We start from the raw sequence: 20455 nt of genomic DNA, 5'->3' as shown, positions 1-20455 counted from the left end.
TGTCCTCTGTGAAGCAACCATAACCAGAATCCACTCTGTGACTGCTCCAAGAGCTACACTTCTGGGTGGTAGGCAGAAACTCTCTTGTCTCTGCACTGTTATGATTTGCAACGCTTTTGGAGCTGGTAAATTGGTCCAAGCATTCCTTATTCTTATCTGGCAATATTTTAGGACCAGCTTCTTCACTAGACAGCAATCTGGTTGCTGGAAAGTAATCCAAAGGGTTGCAATCTTCTTTACTAAGAGATTTGGATTCCATATTCAACACCTGGGGCCTTTTCCCAGTTTTGAAGTTGGTTGCTTTAAAGAGGGAGAGACATTCTGCATCAAGTTCCTCCAATGAAGATGAGCCTTGTTTGACTTTAGATGCATCTGCCAAGGTCTTCTTTCTGGATGAGGAAGGCTTTTGAGCACCTGTAGTGCTGCGACAGCTTTTACTTCTCCCAAATTCTGAAGTATCTTCAACATCCTCCCAGTGAAAATTAGGCTGAAGTCTCAGTTCATAGTTGCATTCTCCCTAGTTTTTTAAAAAAAGAATAATTATTAATATTCCTACAGCATGTTGGCATTTAATTAGTTATGATCCTTATATTTGCATTAACTGTTAACTAGGCCACTGTTGCTCCTGTTACGGACCAAGATATTAGGACTTGTTCAAGATCACTCTGTGAGCTCCTACTGACCTGAGACTGAAGTTCATACCTCCAAAGCCCAACTAATGTTCTGCATATAGCAGCACATTCTGGCTTTAGCACTAATGCCTTGGGCACCTATGGAATGGAGAGTTGCAAAGATAATGAACAACAACAAAAGAATTACTTTTACCACCCCAAGTTCGGCTAACCACACAGTCTCAAAATGCAATGGAAAAAAGTCTCTTATTTAGACCATGGGAGTTTTAAACTCAACCCCTGGTAAAAGTCCACTTCCATGCTACACCCTCATTTTTGCTAATTTTAGAAGTATATGTCATACTCCCTTTTTTGGGGATATTTGCTGTACTGAACACTTTGTAATAAGCAATTTCTTGCCACGACTAGACTCAAATTTTCTCTAGTGTAGCCCAAAAGAGATAATAAAAAGAAGCCAGGAAGCAGAAGTTAATCTGGGATAGTGTATAAAGAAAAACAGACAACCTACTGTGTTTGGAGTAGGGGGAATTAAACAGAATGGGGGGGGTAGAACAGGGTGTTCATCAACTCACTCACTAAGATGCTGGCATGCGTCCAGGTTTCAAGTTTACAGGATACATTAGTACACTCTCTTAATTTTGAGCAGGACCTTTGCACGAGAGTAAGGCTGCACAACTGCAGAAAAGAAAAGTCCTGCTGGGCCAGGACAAAAGCCCACCTAGTCCAGCATCCTGTTTCCCACCACGGGAAGGCCACAAGCAGGAGGACAGAAAGGCAGCCTTCTCTCTCGCCATTGCATCTCCGCAACTGGTGTTCAGAAACATGTTACCACTGAGTCTAGAGTAGTGCGTAGCCATGACTGAACAGTTGCTGCTGAGAGAGCAGACCCTCACAAATGTGTCCAAACCCCTTTGGAAGCCATCACCAAATCATGTGGCAACAAATGCCACAGGCTGACAATGTGCTTCTGAAGAAGTACTTCTTCTTGTTTATTCTGAATCTCTAGCCAGCTAGTTCCACTAGATTTGATTCTAGTGTTGTAAGAGAGAAAAGCTTCTCTCCATCTGTTTTTCATACACCATGCATACTTTCATGGGTCTAAACCAGTGGTTCTCACACATTTTGCACCAGGGCCCACTTTTTAGAATGAGCATCTGACAGGACCCACCGGAAGTGACATCATCAAGCAGGAAAATTTTTCACAATCCTAGGTTGCAATCCTGCCCTCACTTAGCCAGGAGTAAGTCCCATTGACCATCATTGTTAAAAGAATATACATAGTAGCTTGTTAAAAGTACAGGTCTGTAACATTTCCCCAGATGCAGTCACATACCATAGTAGCACCAAGTCTAATATATTAAAAATAAAATATTGAAATGAATGGGGACCCACCAGAAATCCCGACCCACCGTTTGAGAAACACTGGTCTAAACTATGCCCCCCTTCACCGCTTTTTTCTAAACTAAAAGGCCTGAACTAAAAGTAATTTCTCCTAAAAGATCCACCCCCCTGGTCATTCTGGTTGTCCTCTTTGCACCTTTTCCACCTCTACAATACTGAGGTGTGGCAACCAGAACTGTATAAAATATTCAAACAGTGGCCACAACATAGATTTGTAGGAGGACATTATAATATTATCTCTCCTATTCTCAACCCATTTCTTCATGACCCATAGCATGGCAGAACTATTGCTCAGCAGGAGGTAAAGGTAAAATCTTGCACCTTCTCTTTACTCAGCATGGAGTTTGAGTACCAAAACCCATCTGAACAGAATCTCTGATGAGTTAAAAAGAATCAGATGCCCAGCAAAAACATCAACATGAGACTAAACCGCCTTTTTTCTGATACAACTGTACTAACCCAATGGCTTTGTCAATAATTATTAGAGCATTCAGTTCGATCAACAGTATTTATAAATACAAAACTCTAAAAAGTGTAAGGCTTGCCAATTAAAATGGGCTCCTGGTCTGCAATTAAGATTTAATTAATCTTTCTCAAAACATCTGCGAGAAACCATACAAGTCATTTCACATCCCAAGTCACATCCCTACATTATAGCAGGAGTATAAAGTAGCGTTATTATTAGAAAGAGTAACATTGCAACCCTATGCATGTCTGAAGTAGGCCCCAATAACTTCAGTGGGGCTTACCTCAAGTTTCCAGATATTTTAGGGTAGCCCCACATAACATACATTGCAATAACAATCTGGCTGTGAGATTAGTTACACTGGCCAGTCCTATCACACCACAAGGCACTTGAACAAAATTTATGGATATTTGTAATGGAGGGACCTTCATGATTCATTAATATTACAAACCTGTAATGAAGTCTGCAGAGAACTTTAATAAACATACCTTCTTAAGCACCGAAATGATATAGTGACAATCAAGAGAATTTTTTTTCCCTTGAAAACATCCTTGCAGGATGAGATTTTAAGGGTCTCCACTGGTGCATTCAGTTTACCTACCTCTTCGTGTCTCATCTGTTCTATCATTTCCATAATACTAATGAAGTGAGAGCAACGATTCGAGTGGTCCACCAGATGGGTCGGGAAAGGGCGATTCTGCCACAGACTCCATTCTGTCAGAGACAGCTCATAAACCTCGTTGGCGCGTAGCTCCTGAGGTTTCAAAACACAAAGTTCTTACAGTGAAAACTTAAGACTCTTGGCTGGCAAAAACATGACCTCCTTCTTTGTTCACTCAGTAAGGAGTCTGGTTCACACCCAAGTCACCCTGGCTACTGCAACCATCTTCCTCTCATCTTCCACTGACACAAATATCCCTCACCTCCATCCAGCACATGGCTGCAAAAATAATTCATTCCATTGCTCTAATACAATGCCCCCTCCTTAAATCTGTAAACTGGCTTCTTGGCCAGTCCTGAATCCTGCACAATTTTTCATTCTTACCCTCAGGACTTTCGATGATTGCAGAGGACTTTAATAATTATACTTTTTTGCACTGAAATACTATACCTTCTTGCCTCCCCCCTTATTTCTCTGCTCTGCCATCCTGACACATCTCTCTGCCTGTAGCATTTGCATGTCCCATCCCCATTCATAAATCTTCTGCTCCCTCAGAAGCAACTCCACCTTTTCTCCACTGTGCATATGATGATGCATTCACCAGACTCCAAAATTTCATTTTTATAAAAACATTCAATCACACTAGACTTCTGCAAAGAATTGCCTATCTCTGCTTTCACTCATCCATGACTCAAGATCTACATGATCCATCAGCTTTTGTGGCTCCTACAAGAAATGTTTTCATCTAACATGCACTGAAGAACATAAGAAGAGCCCTGCTGGATCATGCCAGAGACCCATCTAGCCTAGCTTCCTGAATCTCACAGTGGCCCACCAAATGCCACAGGGAGCACACAAGACAATGGACACAACCTGCATCCCGGTGCCCTCCCCTGCATCTGGCAATCAGAGGCAGCCTGCCTCTAAAACCAAGAGCTTGCACATACCTACAATGACTTGTAACCCATAATGAACTTTTCCTCCAGAAATTATTCCAATCCCCCCTTAAAGGTATCTAGGTCAGATGCCATCACCACTTCCTGTGGCAAGGAGTTCCACATACTTAAAAACACAGGCCTTTTCTACAAGCATACTCAAGGTGAAAGCATCCCTTTATTATCCCTAATAAGAGGTCAAGCAATTTTTCTCTTTGTTCAGAAACACTCAAGGTTCAACTTACTGTTCTCTTTTCCTCATCTTCTAATGTCTCAAATCGACTTCGAGGCATTACTGGTTTTTTTATTTCCTCACCATCTTTTATTCTATATAATCTATTCCATTCTTCATATTCATCAGCTGTAAGGCACCACCCTTCAGCTGAATTCACTTGTGCACCTGGCAGGCATTTGGGGGAAAAGAGAGAAAGGAGATATTTAGATTTAAAAATGGAAAGAAAATTCCCAGTCACAGGCATTGGCCACATCAATTATAGTTGTCGTATAAACACACCTCAATCACTGTGACTCAGACATATATGCTCAGGTCGCTTTATATTCCAACCCGAAAATCTGCATTCCGCACAAGAGTGTCATTTGACAAGCTCATCAAAACTGTGGCATGCAGCAGCCCTATATGGGCAGTCCAATAGGTAACTGAGGACTTCCAGGTTTTATGGTCCCAGGAGGTCTTTCATGTTGTGCCATGATACAGGGATGACATGCTGCAAATTGCCCTGAAGTTGGGATCTAGCATGCCCACTCTGACCCACTCAAGATCACCTCCTAGCAGGCTTTGTGACTGAATGAGAATTTCAACCTGTTATTTTCTTTCCAAATCCAAACTCAACACTCTAATCACTGCAAAGCAGTGCCCTTTCTGTTCTGGGACCTAACTCCGGTAACTCACTCCTGACAAAGATTAGGACCCCACCCCCAGATTGGCATTCTGAAGAGGGGTTAAGGTGTTCCAGCTGGCTTGTGACAAATTTGTTTTGTTGGGATATTGCTGTGGACCCAGACTGCACTGGTTTCTAGCTTGCTTTTCATCTTTTAGATGCACTTGGTTTTTATTTTTGTATCATGCTGTTTTGTTTTAATGTAGTAAGCCATCTTGGACTTTCCCTTAGGAAAGATGGGGCACAAATGTTTTAAACTTAAACTACAACTGGAATTTAATAGATGATTAACTGTGGCCAGGATCTCTCTGCCCGACAATATGATCAATCCACAGAGGCTCAAGCAGTGCTAGTTTGCTTTGGAAGTCAAAACCAACCCAAGTAGCCTGAACTTGACAGACCTTTACTTGGAGGATGGGGGGGGGGTATTCTTAGGTTACAACCTTTTGCCACTTGCACTCTATACTAAAGGAATGCTTTTAAAGTCATTTATGAGCCACAATTCTGTGTGTGGCATTTTCCCTTTCACAAGCCATGAGAAGTGATTAGCTCAGAAACAGATAGCTGTCTTGCTCTTGAGGGCTCTCAAATCAGAAGCTAGCATTGTCAACAATAATGCTAAAGCAAACAAGCTTGGTGCATTAAGATGAGACTTGCCCTGAGCAACAAAAGCAGGTCACTGCAGGCTTCACACTTCAATAGGCATTTGGTCAGTTAAAAGTTGTTGAAGAGGGTGACCTTGAGTGCTAACTGCTCCTCCCAAGACACTTGTTCACAAGATGACAACCGAACATCTGTTCTGCAGTGGCTTTTACCTTCCTTCCTTTGCGATAAAGGACATTCCAACTGCTCAAGAGCCTGAAATTCTGAGTTTTCTCAAGTGCCGCCTTGACTTGATTTTGTCTCAAGTCCTTTTCCTCTGCCTTTGTACAGAATTTCCAAATGGGGTTCTTCATGCTAGTCCACCTCTTTTTACTTTCTTACAAAGGCACTTGAGAATGGGTGAGGGGATGAAGTTTTTTTTTAACTCACCACCCCCATATAAACAATTTTTATTTAGAGTCAGCCCATTAAGACTGTCAATCTACTGTAGACATTCTCTCTATTTGAGGCACATCTGCTCAGGACCTGAGGTAGGGATTTCTTGGTGGCCACACCTTGGATATGGAAGTCCCCTCACAAGGGAAACCCTCCATGCCCTTTCTCTGGGGGTCTTCTGCTATTATAGTAAACACTTCCTTATCAAACACTTTTAGGTTTCTTGGACTTTCCCAGCTGTTGGGTACTAAATTTCAGACCTCCCATTTCTGGTTTTGATATTGTTCATACTGATTTAATTTGTTGTACTAGCTTGAGCATTTTTAATAGAAATGATTTTTTAAAAACTGAATTTTTTTCCCCAAAAGAGAAAGACATTTTAACAAAAAACCTTTCACGGTTAAGATACTTAACAAATTTATTCAAGTATCAAACACCATGGAAAACCATAGGTTGAGCCTGTGTTAACCTCCGCACTAAGCAAGTGGGAATGCTCTAGTTTTCCGCACTGTGTTTGCTTACTCCTTAGCTTTGATGGACCCACACTATCTGTTAAGCTTTCAGCGTTCTCAGGACAACAAATTCCATGTGTGAAGACTTTTGACGATTCTGAACCTAACGTCAATTTTACTGAGAACATAAGAACAGCCCCACTGGAGCAAGTCTGAGGCCTTGCAAAATAAAGGCGAAAAGCTAATCTGTGTGTCAATGTAAAGCCAATGAATGCCACCTTCACCTCACCTGTGTCAGTGAAACAGGGAAGCCGTCCTTGCAGCAGGGTGCGGTTTCTTCTCTCTTTCTCGCTGGGTGGTTCACACTCAGCAGGGGTAATCAGCATCCGGTGCATCTCTGGGTTGATGCCTTCTGGAATCATGCGTGGGCTGTGCTGGTACAAGCGGAACCCTTTGTTCTCAGAAATAGCTTTGAGAAGACTTCTTTTCTTGGATTGGCTTTGGTTGTAAGTCTACAAGAGAGGAATTTGCGTTCTGCTTTTTCAAAAAAATGCAATACTGAAAGTTGGTTGAAGTCAGGCCCTTGGACCAGCTAGACCAGCATGTTCTAAGGTGACTGACAGTGGCTTTACAGAACTTCAGGCAGGTATTTCCCCGCCCTGCCTGAACACTGAACTGGGGCAAAGCCAGTGAAGGACAGGTCCTCCCCAGTCCTTGCAGCTCATTAATATCCTGATTTCCAAATACATGAGAAGCATTTTGCGCTGATACTCAATACTATTTATTTTTCAGTAGCGCCCTTGATTTTTATTTATTGTACAATATTTTAGTGACCTCTGGCTCCCAACTGAATTCTCTAAAGCCAAAGCTATGTAAAACCTGTGAATGTTAAGTGAGATGCCAGACGCTAGTATCCCAATCCTACAAGTGTTTACTTGGAAACAGTATTCAGTTCAGTCGGAGGGTCTTACTCTCAGGTTAGTATGCACTACTTCCCTAAAGTGAATGTCCAGGAGTGTACCAGACACCACAGAATTTCTGGGCATCATGATCCTATACATTCATAGGAATGAACCTTCCCTGCCAGACACAAAGTGACCCACCAGCTGACAAAAAAAAAGCTTAGGATTTGGAAAGGTCTCTTTAGGAAAATTAGAACTGTCAGGGTTTCTATAATTGATTTTTATCTTCAGTCTATGACTGCATTTTGAAAAGAGTGATGAATGAATGTGAAGTGAATTCCCATTTGTTTCTCAGCTTACTCGTTCTTCTCGTCCTTCTGAAAGGATGACAACAATCCGGCCCTGCCGCTTGCGTCCAGTTCGGCCCATTCTCTGCACAAGACGAATTGGACTTTTCTGGGCATCAAAACAGACGATGAGGTCAACTTCTCCAATGTCTAAGCCTTCTTCTCCAACACAGGTGGAGACTAATGTGTTGTAGCCACCCTCACGGAACTGTTTCACCACCTAAATAAGGATGGAAAAGGATGATGTTTTTCTTTGGAGAAGCCTTCTTTGGAGAAGCCCAATGGGCTTTCACTTGCTCCCTGCAATCACAATGAGTTCATACTACCTATAGTTACAAGACAGGCTGCTGTTGCGCGATTATCTAAGGTCGTGTTCTGAGGTGACACGGCACGACTCAGCCTGGCTGAGTGACTACCTGGCTACATAAGCTGTTGAATTCCATGATCGAAGAAAGGAGGGATATACATGTAACAAACAAAATACTCATGTATTGCTACTATTTTAACCTCATTTTAAAGCGCGCGCACACACACACACACACCGCTTTTCAACAAAAAGTAGTTCACAAAAGTTTACAAAACAAAATATATCAATAAAGGGTTTCCTTTCCCCAAAATGTTCACAGTGTAAAAGAGATGCAGAAGAGGCAACAGCAACAGCCACAGGAAAAAATGCCATCTTGGGGTGAGAAGGGACAATTGCTCTCCCCCTGCTAAATATAAGAGGACACCATTTTAAGATGTGCCTCTTCTATTTCAAAAACTTTTTTCCTCAACACAGGAGGGTCTCTTTGGAACAGCAGTTTGCTAAGAGAGCAAGCCAAACCCTTACCTCAAGCTGCTCCTTTTGTGTAAAGCCTTTTGTGCTCTTGCCTATAGAATGGCCCACAAAAGTCATGACCCTCACGAGTGGATGGTGTTGGCTAAGCATCTCTGCAATTTCCTGAACACTGTCGCGAAAGGAGGAGAAGATCATAACTCTCGTATCAGCAGGTTTGCCTTCAGGTACACCCTCATCTACACGATACAGAAAGCAAGTCAATAAGAAACAAGTTGCTAGAAAAAGAGAAAAGGGTCCAGATCTTCAGAAAGCACAGCTAAGCACGAGAAAAGATTACTTATTTTTGAAATGTATACACTAAGTCCCCAGCTTATGGAGACATTAAATTCTGGAGGTCTGTACGTAACTTGAAACCAATGTAGATCAGAAAAGCAGGCTCTGGTCAGCCCAACACTATTGTGCCTATGCAGAAAAAGGATCTACTGCAGGATCTATGCAGAAAAATCTACTGTGCCAATGCAGCCAGGGATCACAGGTAGCAAATACCAATCTGTTTTTGTCCTACCTATACAGAAAAGAAGGTCTTTTGTATTCTCTTTAGGCAACTAAATGAACATTATGATTTTTGAAAGCTCATTATGCACACCAGATCAACAGTTCATGCACTGAGACTGGTTTCAGAGTCTCTTCTGTGAGCCACCATCTGAAGTATATATGTATTGGCAACCTTTATATTTTTAAGTTTCACATTCAGAAGATTAAAGAAAATGTTAATTTCCCCATTCATCAATGGATTGACATATGTGATAATTCAGCTAAATCACAACCAGTGAGACTAAAGGCCAGAAGTAAGGTGCCATTTTAAGAGGGCCTTCTCAGTAGTGGTATTAATTTTGTCCAACCAAACAAATCTACACTGAAAGATTGCACTGATTGCAAAATTGCACTGGAGAAATCAAGGAGAAATCTGAAGGGCAGGATCAATAAAGACTTGAGCAAAGAATACAAATGTGCTAGAAGCAAAAAAAAACAGTGGGGGAGGCTATGTAAACACTCAAGATTTTCCCATTAGCATTTACATGGGTGAACACAGGCAACAGAGTACAGATTAACATCTTCAGCACTTTAATGACACCAAAGTACTACCTCCACATTCCCTCCAGGATTGGAAATGCTCTACAACAACATCTTCTAGTTTCTTTAACTTCGGGTGGCTATAGATGAATAGCTTCTTTTTTTCAGGTCCTGTAAAACCAAATTGTTTCAAATCTAAAACTTCTCAACAGCTCTTCTTTTACTGCCTGCATTGTGAAAATCTACCATATTTTAATCAAAAGGAACTTCAAATGGGTCTGAAACAAGGAACGTTTATCAAAGAGATGAAAATATATTTGTCTAAAATGCAACATCATAGAACTTTCCAATTCAAACCAAGATATGGAGTTCTACTGAATGGCCATGCCTCTTGGGGTGCAACCCTAACCAATTTTCCAGCACTGAGAAAAGAAAAACTCCGAGGTAAGAGAGTTACCTTCAAGGTAATGCCTAACCTTGAAGAGGCCACCATGACTGCTCCCCAACTGCAGGATGTAGTACATGCCCCACTGGCACAGCTATGCCAGTGCTGGAAAGTTGGTTAGGATTGCACCTTTAGTGACTAAGAACCTGCTCTGCTGCCAACTCAAAAGCTACTGTGTACAAGTGCAAGAAAGGTTGCAGTTGCAGCTTGAAATATCAGTATGTATTTTAGTAACCTTTATCCCAACAGCCTTAATGAACAAATGGCATAGCAATACTTTATACTCGAGTAGAAAACTACCAACCTGGTTTTGTGCTGCCATTTGCTGAAGTCAAAGGCATGTCTGCAAACATGTTTTCAAGCTGGCTATACAACTTCATGAAGTCCTCGTTACGCCCAAGTTCATTTTTAGCACGAGTCATACCTGGGAAAGACAATTTAAAACAAAGCCATAAATAATTAGCAGTAATGCAGTATCACTACAATAGGTTTTCTGTTATTTCAAAATTATATCAACGTTCACACAAACTTGTTTAAATAAATGCTATGTGTTTTGAGAACTGATGTATTTACAAATACACAATTCTCAGCTATGCTGGAAAATCAAAGACCTTCCATAACCCATAAGACTCCATCACGCCCACTCCTCATAACCTGTCTGACCTTCTGAGAGAAGAAAACAACAAATAAGAATCAAGAGAGTGGCAACACAATACAGATATATTGTTGCCTTGAGTGCTCCCTGTGACATCTGGTGGGCCACTAGGAGCCCTTGGCCTAATCCAGCAGGGCTCTCTGTATGTTCTTATGTTAAGAATACCATGCCTCAGAGAAGCCACAGTAGTGAAAATTTAGCTGCAGCCTGGTTGCCTTTGCTGAAGGACAAACTGGAATCCTCATCCACCAGCCCAGTCAGGGCTAACTACACCTTTCTAACCCACAGCACCTTGACTGTTCTCTCGCCTCTCCTGATCACAAAACCACCCCCACCTCAACCTAATGTGCTGTCCAGATGCACAAGACTAGAATTATCTGAGATGGACCAATTTAAGTTTGAGGATTTAATTGTTCAATTCTTTTTTCAGCTGGTCTTGTGGGTCCACTTGATTCAACTTTATATTTTTAAGTTTCACATTCAGAAGATTAAAGAAAATGTTAATTTCCCCATTCATCAATGGATTGACATATGTGATAATTCAGCTAAATCACAACCAGTGAGACTAAAGGCAGGACCTTCTCTAGATGATTGTTTCCCTGTCAAGAAGACTTTTTTCTTCTGACAACAAGCATGGATATGTTTAGCTAAATCACTGTAAATGTCTCTTTTAAGCATGGATCTTTCACATTACTAGCAAACTGATTTATTTTTAAAGCCATTTTTATTCTGTGGCCTTATCTATACTCCAAAGTCAATGGTGTTTCTTTCCAATATTTATTTATTTGTATTTAATATCTTTTATTTTAAATACTACTTTTCAAATACTGTTTCTCAAAGCAGTGAAAGGAAAACAATTAAAAAAACAACAAATGCTGTATCCAAAATAAGAGCTAGTTTAAAGAAACTATTTAAAACAAGAAAAATTTGAAAGAAAACAATTGAACATTGTTCAACATCAGCATTAAAACCAGCAGTCTTTAAGGTAAAAGTAAGACAAAGATGTTTTCAGGACTCTGCTTAAAAGTAGCCAGAGTAGGGACCAAATGTGCACCCCTGGATTAGATTGGCTTCTGACCTGGACCAGCAAGGCTCTTATGTTATTTTTGAGCAAAAACATATTGGTGTGCAAAAGCATCCCTTACCTTTAGATCCATCCATAATTCCACGTAAGAAAAAATATAATGATCGCATTCCCATTTGCAGCAGCAGCTCATAGCCATGATACAAACTAATACAAAGTGCAAAATCTCCTTCTATCACACCTTGCTGCACTCCCTGTGGAAACATCAGGTGCAGTTACACAGATTAATGCACAACAGGACATTGCACTATGAATGTCTCTACTAAAAGTAAGAACATAAGAAGAGCCCTGCTTGATCAGGTCATATGCTCAACTATGGAAGGCCCATAGCCAGGAAGGCCCATAGCCAGGGAGACAGACCAGGGACAGACTGCACTTGCTCCCGGTGTGGAAGGGATTGTCACTCCCGGATTGGCCTTTTTAGCCACACTAGACGCTGTGCCAGAACCACCTTTCAGAGCGCGATACCATAGTCTTTCGAGACTGAAGGTTGCCAATACCTATGCCCAACTAGTCCAGCTTCCTGTATCTCACAGTGGCCCACCACATGCCCACCAAAAGTAGAAACATTAGAATGCTTTAAGTACTTTTTAATGCAAGCTCCCCTGAATTCTTTCTGGAAAAAGGCAGGATACCTTTTTTTGTTACTAGCTAAATAAAAGATTCTCCAGTAGTGGCTCTCCAAAAGAAATTCTTATTCGAGCCCTACTACCTGACCTTTTACTTGGAGATGCCAGGAACTCATTTGTTTATTAAAAATATTTTTTCCCTTCTTTCTAAACCTTCACAGGTATTCAAGGCAGTTTACATCCTAAAAAGATTAAGCAATAATAACAAAAATCAATAAACCAAGTCAATATAACAAAAATATTTAACAAAACCATATATAAAAACAACAAAAATCAATAAACTAAAAAATCAAATAAAAACAGCACACAAAATTTGTCATCTTCAAAGTCAACAGAGCAGGTGAAAAACCTCATAAAGAAACATTTGGCAAACAAAACTGTCATAACTATCCATTGGAAAGTCAGCCAGGAAGGAGGAATTCTAAGCTCAGCTGAGAACAAGTTCCACAGGTCAGGTGCCATAACAGAAACAGGTACTTGTCACAAGCCACCACCAATCATAAATTGAGCATGGAACCTTCTGCATACTGAGCATATGCATTAGACCAGTGTTTGTTAAACTGTGGGTCGGGACCCACTAGGTGGGTCACAAGCCAATTTCAGGTGGGTCCCCATTCATTTCAATATTTTATTTTTAATATATTAGACTTGATGCTACCATAGCATCTGACTGCATCTGGGGAAATGTTACAGACGTGTACTTTTAACAGACTACTATGTATATGCTTCTAACCATGATAGCAAATCATTGTTTATCATACTCCTGGGTAGGTGTAGGTACGATTGCAGCCTAGGATTGTTAAAAATTTCCCTGATTGATGTCACTTCCGGTCATGACATCACTTCTGGTGGGTCCCAACAAGCTTCTTTTTCTAAAAAGTGGGTCCCGATGCTAAATGTGTGAGAACCACTGCATTAGATTGCTGCAGCCAATCCTAGAAGCGCTGCGAGTATGAGAAATTGACCAGTACAGCTGGCACTGCTTTCTCTCCTCAACAACTATTCCAGTGCTGAGGGCGCCTAAGTTAACTGGCTAACCTCAAGCTGAAGGAGAAGGCACGAGGTGAGGCCATCGGTTCCACCTCTAGTGGCAGCTATTACACACACACACACACACACACACACACAGGAATTTCAAAACAGCCAAGTCAGGTTGCCATTGCTTCTCAGTTTCCCCTTGTAAGACTTGAGGGTGAATAAGGAGGACACATAGGTAGGGTGCTTGTACCATACACCCACAGACAATCATAGCATCCACACCGTGCATCCACAGTTTGGGCTGGGCTAAACAAATGAACTGTGAACCAGTAAGTCTTTAATTGCACATTTTGCCTCCTACATTACCTCACAAGGTGGCCTTAAGTCAGCAACTATCAGGCACGTTCAGACCCTATCCATAACTAAGGGATGATATAATTACTCAGCAAGCTGCATCAGTAATAGGATTACTTACATAACATACAGGAAACACTTTAAACACCCAAAAAGTATTATGTAAACAGCAATTGGTATTATTAAAAAAGAAAAAAGGTATGTAGCAAAGTCATACAATAACGGACAGCAATAATTACCGCAAAGTGTGAAGTGGGGTTTTTCCTAAATTGGTCTCTTGCTAGAATTATTTGATACTTGGTAAGGGTTGGAATTTCCCGCTGAGCCAAAACCTGGAACCTAATCAGTCGGCCAGCAAAATTTTCCAGAACCTGCATATAAAAGAAGGGACACTTAATGCCACCCTAAGACTTTATCAGCAACAACACACTGGTACCTCTGAAAAGAAACTCTGTCCAACTTCTTTAGCAGAATGAGTGAATAAAATGAGAAGTGTATCAACACATTTTCCTGCATTCTTACACCAATTCTAACTATTTCTGTTCCCATCCTCTCAAAACCAAGTAACCAACTCACCCGGATGTAAGTATTCTGAATGTCAGTAAGTTCCTTCCCAAGTGGAACGACACATTTTTCAACCCGCCTTTCATAGGAATAAGGCTGAATGTCAGGAGAATCCTCAGAACATAGTTCTATGTGTGAAATCAACAGGTTGGAAATAACTTGCTGCACAGCCTAAGAAAGCATGGAAAGAAAGTTACCATGTGCTCGTATTTTCCTTTGGGTCAAGTTAGTACAGTACAAAATCAGATGCATTTGAAATACAATCAGTTTGCACCTTAAGTACAATGTACTTGCGCAAATTCAACATCAGAGAACAACAACAAGTAGAGGCTGGTCCAAATTTCTTTTAAGCTTTTTTCCCCCCCACAAAATATGGTTTTGAGAAGCAAATGTTTAAAACTACTGACATTCTTTCTAGATCGGGGGTGTCAAACATAAGGTTCGTGGGTCAGATACAGCCCATGGAAGCTCTTCATCCAGGCCCCAGAATAATTAGGCTCTCCCAGTAACACCATCAACTGCTCTCAGAATTGCTGAACTTTGAAATGATTCATTGCCAGAAGCAGCACTGCTCAAAGAGTCAGAGTACCTTTTCTGATATGCACTGACTGCTTTATGGCAGTCAGCGCTGTCGAAGGAGCTTCACTGCCATTGGGCAGTGAGGTGAAGATAGGGCTGCAGGACTTACTATTTTAAATAGTTAGTTTTTCTAAAGACTCATTCTGAACTATAAGCTCAGTCAGAAAAACTGAGAGAAAGACAGTGGTACCCTCCATAATTCTGCCGATTTCTCTTGCACAGTCTCTCTGATCCACAAGCTTTTCCAAACACAGAGCACACTCTCCACCTCTTTTGCTTTTAGCCTGGAATCCCTGCTAGTTTCCACAAGCAAAGGAAATCAGCTCTTCCTCCCCCAAAGCCTCCAAGAAACTAGGGCGCTCTAAAGTCTACCTGCTGAGCCTCATCATTATCAGCTCATTGACTGTGCTATTCATTATGGCTGTTCATCAGGGGGAAGGCAACTGGCAGAAAGCACTTGGCAAGAGCTTTTTTGGAACTTGCCTTCAGCCCATCACTGGGAACAACAACAAAACAACACTCATCAGAAGCTTATAAGCTTCAGGAATTCTCTTGGAGGCAGTTTTTCCACCAGTTAGTTTAGAGTAACTTCTCTCCACACTTTTTCCTATTGCATGTGCATTTTTCTCCAAAACAATTTGGCCCAGACACTCCTGTCACATTTCAGGCCATGCTTCACAAGCAAACCCTGTGGAAAGGCAAAACCTCATTCACCAAGAGGCATCATTTCTACCAAATGATCACTAAAACATCTAAGACAACCAGCTCTTTAAAGGCAGAGGGGAGCTCTCTGGGTAAAGGTTTCAATAGTGGTGAAATAAATGTATCAGTGCCTGTGATGTAAGCTGCGGCTGTTTTCTAGCTTAGTAGTCTCACACATCACAACCCACGTGCAATTCACCAGTAATCTCTACCATATACCTTTTATCCCACATTTTCACCACCCTCCTCCCTGCTACAAAGACTAAGTAGCAAAGAGACTGTGTGACAAACCAGATGAGAGGGATGCAGAAACACAATGTAGAGAAATATCTATGATTAATGTATACCTGGAGAGTTCACAGATTAAAACTTCACCAAACTGAATTAAAAGGAAACTATCTAGTAGAAAGAGTCAGGGTTACAGAATGATTTCCCTCCAGGAGTTTACAGTCATTTTAACAACCATAAATACAGATTGCATGCAAGAGGTAAGAAAGCATTTGGAAGCCCCTTCATCCTCAGGTCAAGGATAAGGGGGGTTGACTTACCTTTGCATCACTACCAGGGGTGGCAGTTAAAGCTAAAATTCTGAACTGCTGTGTATGTTTACATAATTCTTTCACAACCTAAAAGAGAAAATATGCTTTTATCTCCATTCTCACTGAAATAAGAACATGTAGAACAATATTCAAATAAGAAAAAAAACATGGTTCAGAAAAAGTGCCTGAAAACAACAGAACTGCTTAATGCTGAATGAGACCCTCGAGTCATCTAGGACAGGTCATTATTGTTTACTGTGAGTGACACCTGATCACCCAGGTGATAGGCAGATTTCCAAGACCTGCTGGCCAAGATGCTTTTAAGTGGGATAGAAGCCAAGAATCTGCCTGCAAAGTATATGCTGTTCTACTGAATGCCGTTTCTTTCCAAGATTTTGAGGAACGTAGAAAAATAGACAAAATTCTCCCCAATTACAGAATGTCTGGAAAAAAGTCACTGTGTAAAATCGTCACAAGAAAATCTCATAAGCAAAAAATGTCTGTATTTTACATGCAAGAACTGAAACTACTAGGCTTGCCCTTGTGCAGCTAACATGAAATTGAGCCACCCAAGTGTCTTAAGACTGGGACCCATCACACATTGGTAAACTTTTTTTAACATGTGAGTGCATAATGCACTGAAGTCACATAGTTAGAAAAAGACTGACAAAAAAATTCTTATATTCTTCGGCACATGAATGGAATTCTGAATATTCAGTAGCTTCCAGATAATTTTGATGGCCTTATATTTGACTGCTAGGAGACCCATTCATAATCCTAGAAGAATCTTCATGTAAAACATTTACTTCAAGAATATGTATTTCATCACATTTATTCCACTTGTATCCTACTTGATCAGATAACATGAAGTTGGAAAGGAGACACCCATCAATCAACAACCAGGCACATCATGGACTTGCTTAGCTTTAACCATGTAACAGTAACAAGAATGTGTCTTGGGCACCCTTGCTTCAAGTGTATTATTAGTAGCAGTAGCAGTAGTAGTAACGTCCTCAGCAAGGTTTCATGTATAAAAACCTCAGAAAAACAGCAACAGATTATCTGACTTCACACAAGGGCAGAGCAAAAATGCCTTACAGTTCATAATACCTGGCAATAAGCATAATTTCCCAAAGCTTTGTGGGCTTCATCAATAACTACACACTTTATTTCCGCTGCAGGACAAGTTCCACGGGTCAGATCATTCATCATTATTTGAGGAGTAAGGAAGAAGACCCTCTTACTGCGCCAGATTTCTTTGCGATCAACAACCTGAGTACCTCCTGAAAAAACAAAAGCAAACATCACTACAGACTCAAGACCCTCCCCATCCACCCCCATCTAGCTAATGATTCATTAAAAAAAGGACATGTGCCAGCTGCGTTTGTCGTCAGGAGAATGAATTCTTAATCAAGGGACTGCCTTGCTCCTAGGTTTCTAGCCAGGACACCATTTGGGGGATAAAATAGCCTGTACTGAGAGCAAAAGATGACATGCCACACATGCAAAACGGTCTCCCAATTTTAAGCAAACACACACAATTGTTTCTGATAAAGAAAACCATACAGTACTTGCATTTTGCATGCAGTAACAGTGACCATCTGTGGTACCAAAATTTAGACATTTGATTATATCCAGATATACGTTCAGTCCAGATAGACATTGATTATATTCAAGGACATTTGATTATATCCAGATGCCTAATGCAAATCCAGATGCTTAAATTCTTTTTTCATTAATATGCTTCTACTCTGCCTTGCCAACAAAGTACTCTAGGTGGCACAGAATCAATTGCATTTATCATTGCAGCAAGGGTGGCAGTGCCACTGGGCCAATACCATCTGCCCAAGACCATCCACTCAGGTTTGTAGCAGAGTGGGGACTAATCACGCTCTCCCCAAAAAGGTAGTGCAATATTAAGCTCAGAAATGAGCATGGTAACATGCGTGTTAAGTGTTGGACAAAGAAACTAAAGGAATGATCAGAAAGCATATCTGCTAGAACTCTCAGTAAGCAAATATTTCTTCACAAGTTTCCTGCACACACCTTCAGAGTTGTAAACAGTTTCAGACAGTCCTACTAAGTATTTGAAGGGACGGCAGGAGCTCTAGGACAGTGGTGATCAAACTTACCACTCTGGTTTAACAGAAATGCAGTTCCCATTCAGACCACAACTTTCTTTTCTGCCCATTCACTGCATGTAGCCCTCCTTGACCAGGGGACAGTCACGTCTGCTGCCTAGTGTCACAGAAGGCTGCACAACAGGATGTCTGGGGAAACGCAACTGCCCAGAGTGTCGCTGTCCCCTGACTGAGGAGGACTGAAGGTGGCGTTCAGGTGGAATGGTAAGGTCTGCTCACCAGGCAGATGGATCCGTCAGATTTGGCCCCTGGGCCAGGTTCAAACAGTCCTGCTCCAGGATATAGTCCTGATGCTCTGTCACTGAACTATGACCCCCATCTCCCAATTTACAGTGATCAGGATCCACTGTGTTCTGTTTAGTTTAAATAAAAATATTTGTACCCTGCCTTCATTGCAACAACCTCCCATCAGATAAGGAGCAAAGCTAACTCTCCCCTCCAACAGAGCACAGAAATAAATAGCAACCTCTGCATACTGCAAAGGGGACAGAAGACAAAAACAGCCATAGCTGAGATATTAAGGACAGAAAACAAAGGCAGCCATTAACTGAGGATGGCATCATCACCAGTTACTTCTGGGTCAGGAGGCTGGAGGTGACACAACAAACACCAGCAAGAGGCTCAGGGTGAACGAGAGGACTTTTCGGAGTGCAGAAACGCACGCTCTGGAGCTCTGTCTGGAGCTCTGTCTGAGCGGAGCCTCCCACTGCTGACCTTTGTGCAGTGTTTCTGCTCTCGCCGCCTAGAGGCAGGTGTCCAGTGGGTACCACCACCTCAAATACCACTGGTGGAGAAACACTGAACTGGCCACACACACAATTCCTGAACACGTGCTGAACGGGGGGGCCCCCCTTACAACGTTGGGTCTCTTGGACCTTTAACAGTTGTGCAGAATAGAACTAATCAGGGATGGGCGGTGGGTGGGGAGGCAGGTGAATCAGAGCCTCCCCACTGGGGTCCTTTGAGACATGGCCCCACTGGATCAGGCCATAGGCCCATCTAGTCCAGCTTCCTGTATCTCACAGCAGCCCCACCAAATGCCCCAGGGAGCACACCAGATAACAAGAGACCTCATCCTGGTGCCCTCCCTTGCATCTGGCATTCTGACATAACCCATTTCTAAAATCAGGAGGTTGTGCATACACATCATGGCTTGTACCCCATAATGGATTTTTCCTCCAGAAACTTGTCCAATCCCCTTTTAAAGGCATCTAGGCTAGACGCCAGCACCACATCCTGTGGCAAGGAGTTCCACAGACCGACCACACGCTGAGTAAAGAAATATTTTCTTTTGTCTGTCCTAACCCTCCCAACACTCAATTTTAGTGGATGTCCCCTGGTTCTGGTGTTGTGTGAGAGTGTAAAGAGCATCTCCCTATCCACTCTGTCCATCCCCTGCATAATTTTGTATGTCTCAATCATGCCCCCCCAGGCACCTCTTTTCTAGAAGTGCCATGTGGGGTGAGGCAGAGCCTCCCCGCTGGAGTTCTTAGAGAAGCTTCATGTGGGGTGAGGCAGGTGAGGCAGAGCCTCCCCAGCGAGTTCCTCAGAAGCGCCGCTGCTTCTCCAAGGGCTAGCTGGGGGCCTCACCCCACATGGGGGTGGCACTTCTTGAAGGACCCCAGTGGGGAGGCTCTGCCTCCCCTGCCTCAGCGGCGGTGCCCTTGAAGGCCTCGGGGGAGGCAGCAGCCCCTACCGGTGATCTCGGCCATGTGGGCGGCGGGGAGGCCCATGAGGCGGGCGCAGGCGCGGCGCTGCTGCGCGACGAGCGGCCTGGTGGGCGCGAGGAAGAGCACGCGGCCGCCGGGGAACCAGCGGTAGAAGTTGTAGAGCACCACGGCGGCCACCAGCGTCTTGCCCAGGCCGGTGGGCAGGCAGAGCAGCGTGTTGGCCAGCAGGGCCGCCCGCGCCGCCCGCACCTGGTAGGGCCGCTCCTCCAGCCGCGCGCCGCGCGGGAAGACCCACAGCGCGCCCGCGGGGCCGCCCACGAAGCCCGCGCCCGCCTCGGCCTCCCGCGCCGCCGCCGCCAGCAGCGCGTCCTCCTCCTCGGCATCCTCCTGGGGCCCCGGCGGCAAGGCGGGCCGCGCGCCCCAGGCCTGGAACAGCGTGGCCTGCCGCCCGCCTCCGCGGCCCCGCGCCGCCCTCATCCGTCGCGGCGCGCTGCCATCTTGGCGACCGACCGCCCAGCAACCGCCGC

At 43.0% G+C, this 20455-nt stretch overlaps 1 protein-coding gene across 1 annotated transcript in view; it reads right to left on the bottom strand.

Moving 5' to 3' along the window:
- FANCM (FA complementation group M) overlaps positions 1-20405 on the bottom strand; it is a 38439-nt gene extending 18034 nt beyond the window's left edge. The window contains exons 1-15 of the mRNA XM_066624438.1: positions 19955-20405; positions 17228-17400; positions 16127-16204; positions 14310-14468; positions 13973-14104; positions 11834-11966; positions 10338-10457; positions 9661-9759; positions 8566-8732; positions 7747-7953; positions 6774-6996; positions 4879-4881; positions 4341-4495; positions 3101-3253; positions 439-517 (exon numbers count right to left, since the gene is read on the bottom strand). Of these exons, the coding sequence (XP_066480535.1) occupies positions 439-517; positions 3101-3253; positions 4341-4495; positions 4879-4881; positions 6774-6996; positions 7747-7953; positions 8566-8732; positions 9661-9759; positions 10338-10457; positions 11834-11966; positions 13973-14104; positions 14310-14468; positions 16127-16204; positions 17228-17400; positions 19955-20405 (2332 nt within the window). The remainder of the gene's footprint in view (positions 1-438; positions 518-3100; positions 3254-4340; positions 4496-4878; positions 4882-6773; positions 6997-7746; positions 7954-8565; positions 8733-9660; positions 9760-10337; positions 10458-11833; positions 11967-13972; positions 14105-14309; positions 14469-16126; positions 16205-17227; positions 17401-19954) is intronic.
- Between the last annotated feature and the right edge of the window lie 50 nt (positions 20406-20455).

Source organism: Tiliqua scincoides, chromosome 1 (assembly GCF_035046505.1).
Source record: "Tiliqua scincoides isolate rTilSci1 chromosome 1, rTilSci1.hap2, whole genome shotgun sequence".
Taxonomy (NCBI): Eukaryota; Metazoa; Chordata; class Lepidosauria; order Squamata; family Scincidae; genus Tiliqua; species Tiliqua scincoides.
Note: the sequence above shows the minus strand (reverse complement) of the source record. Positions and strands in the feature narration are given on the sequence as shown.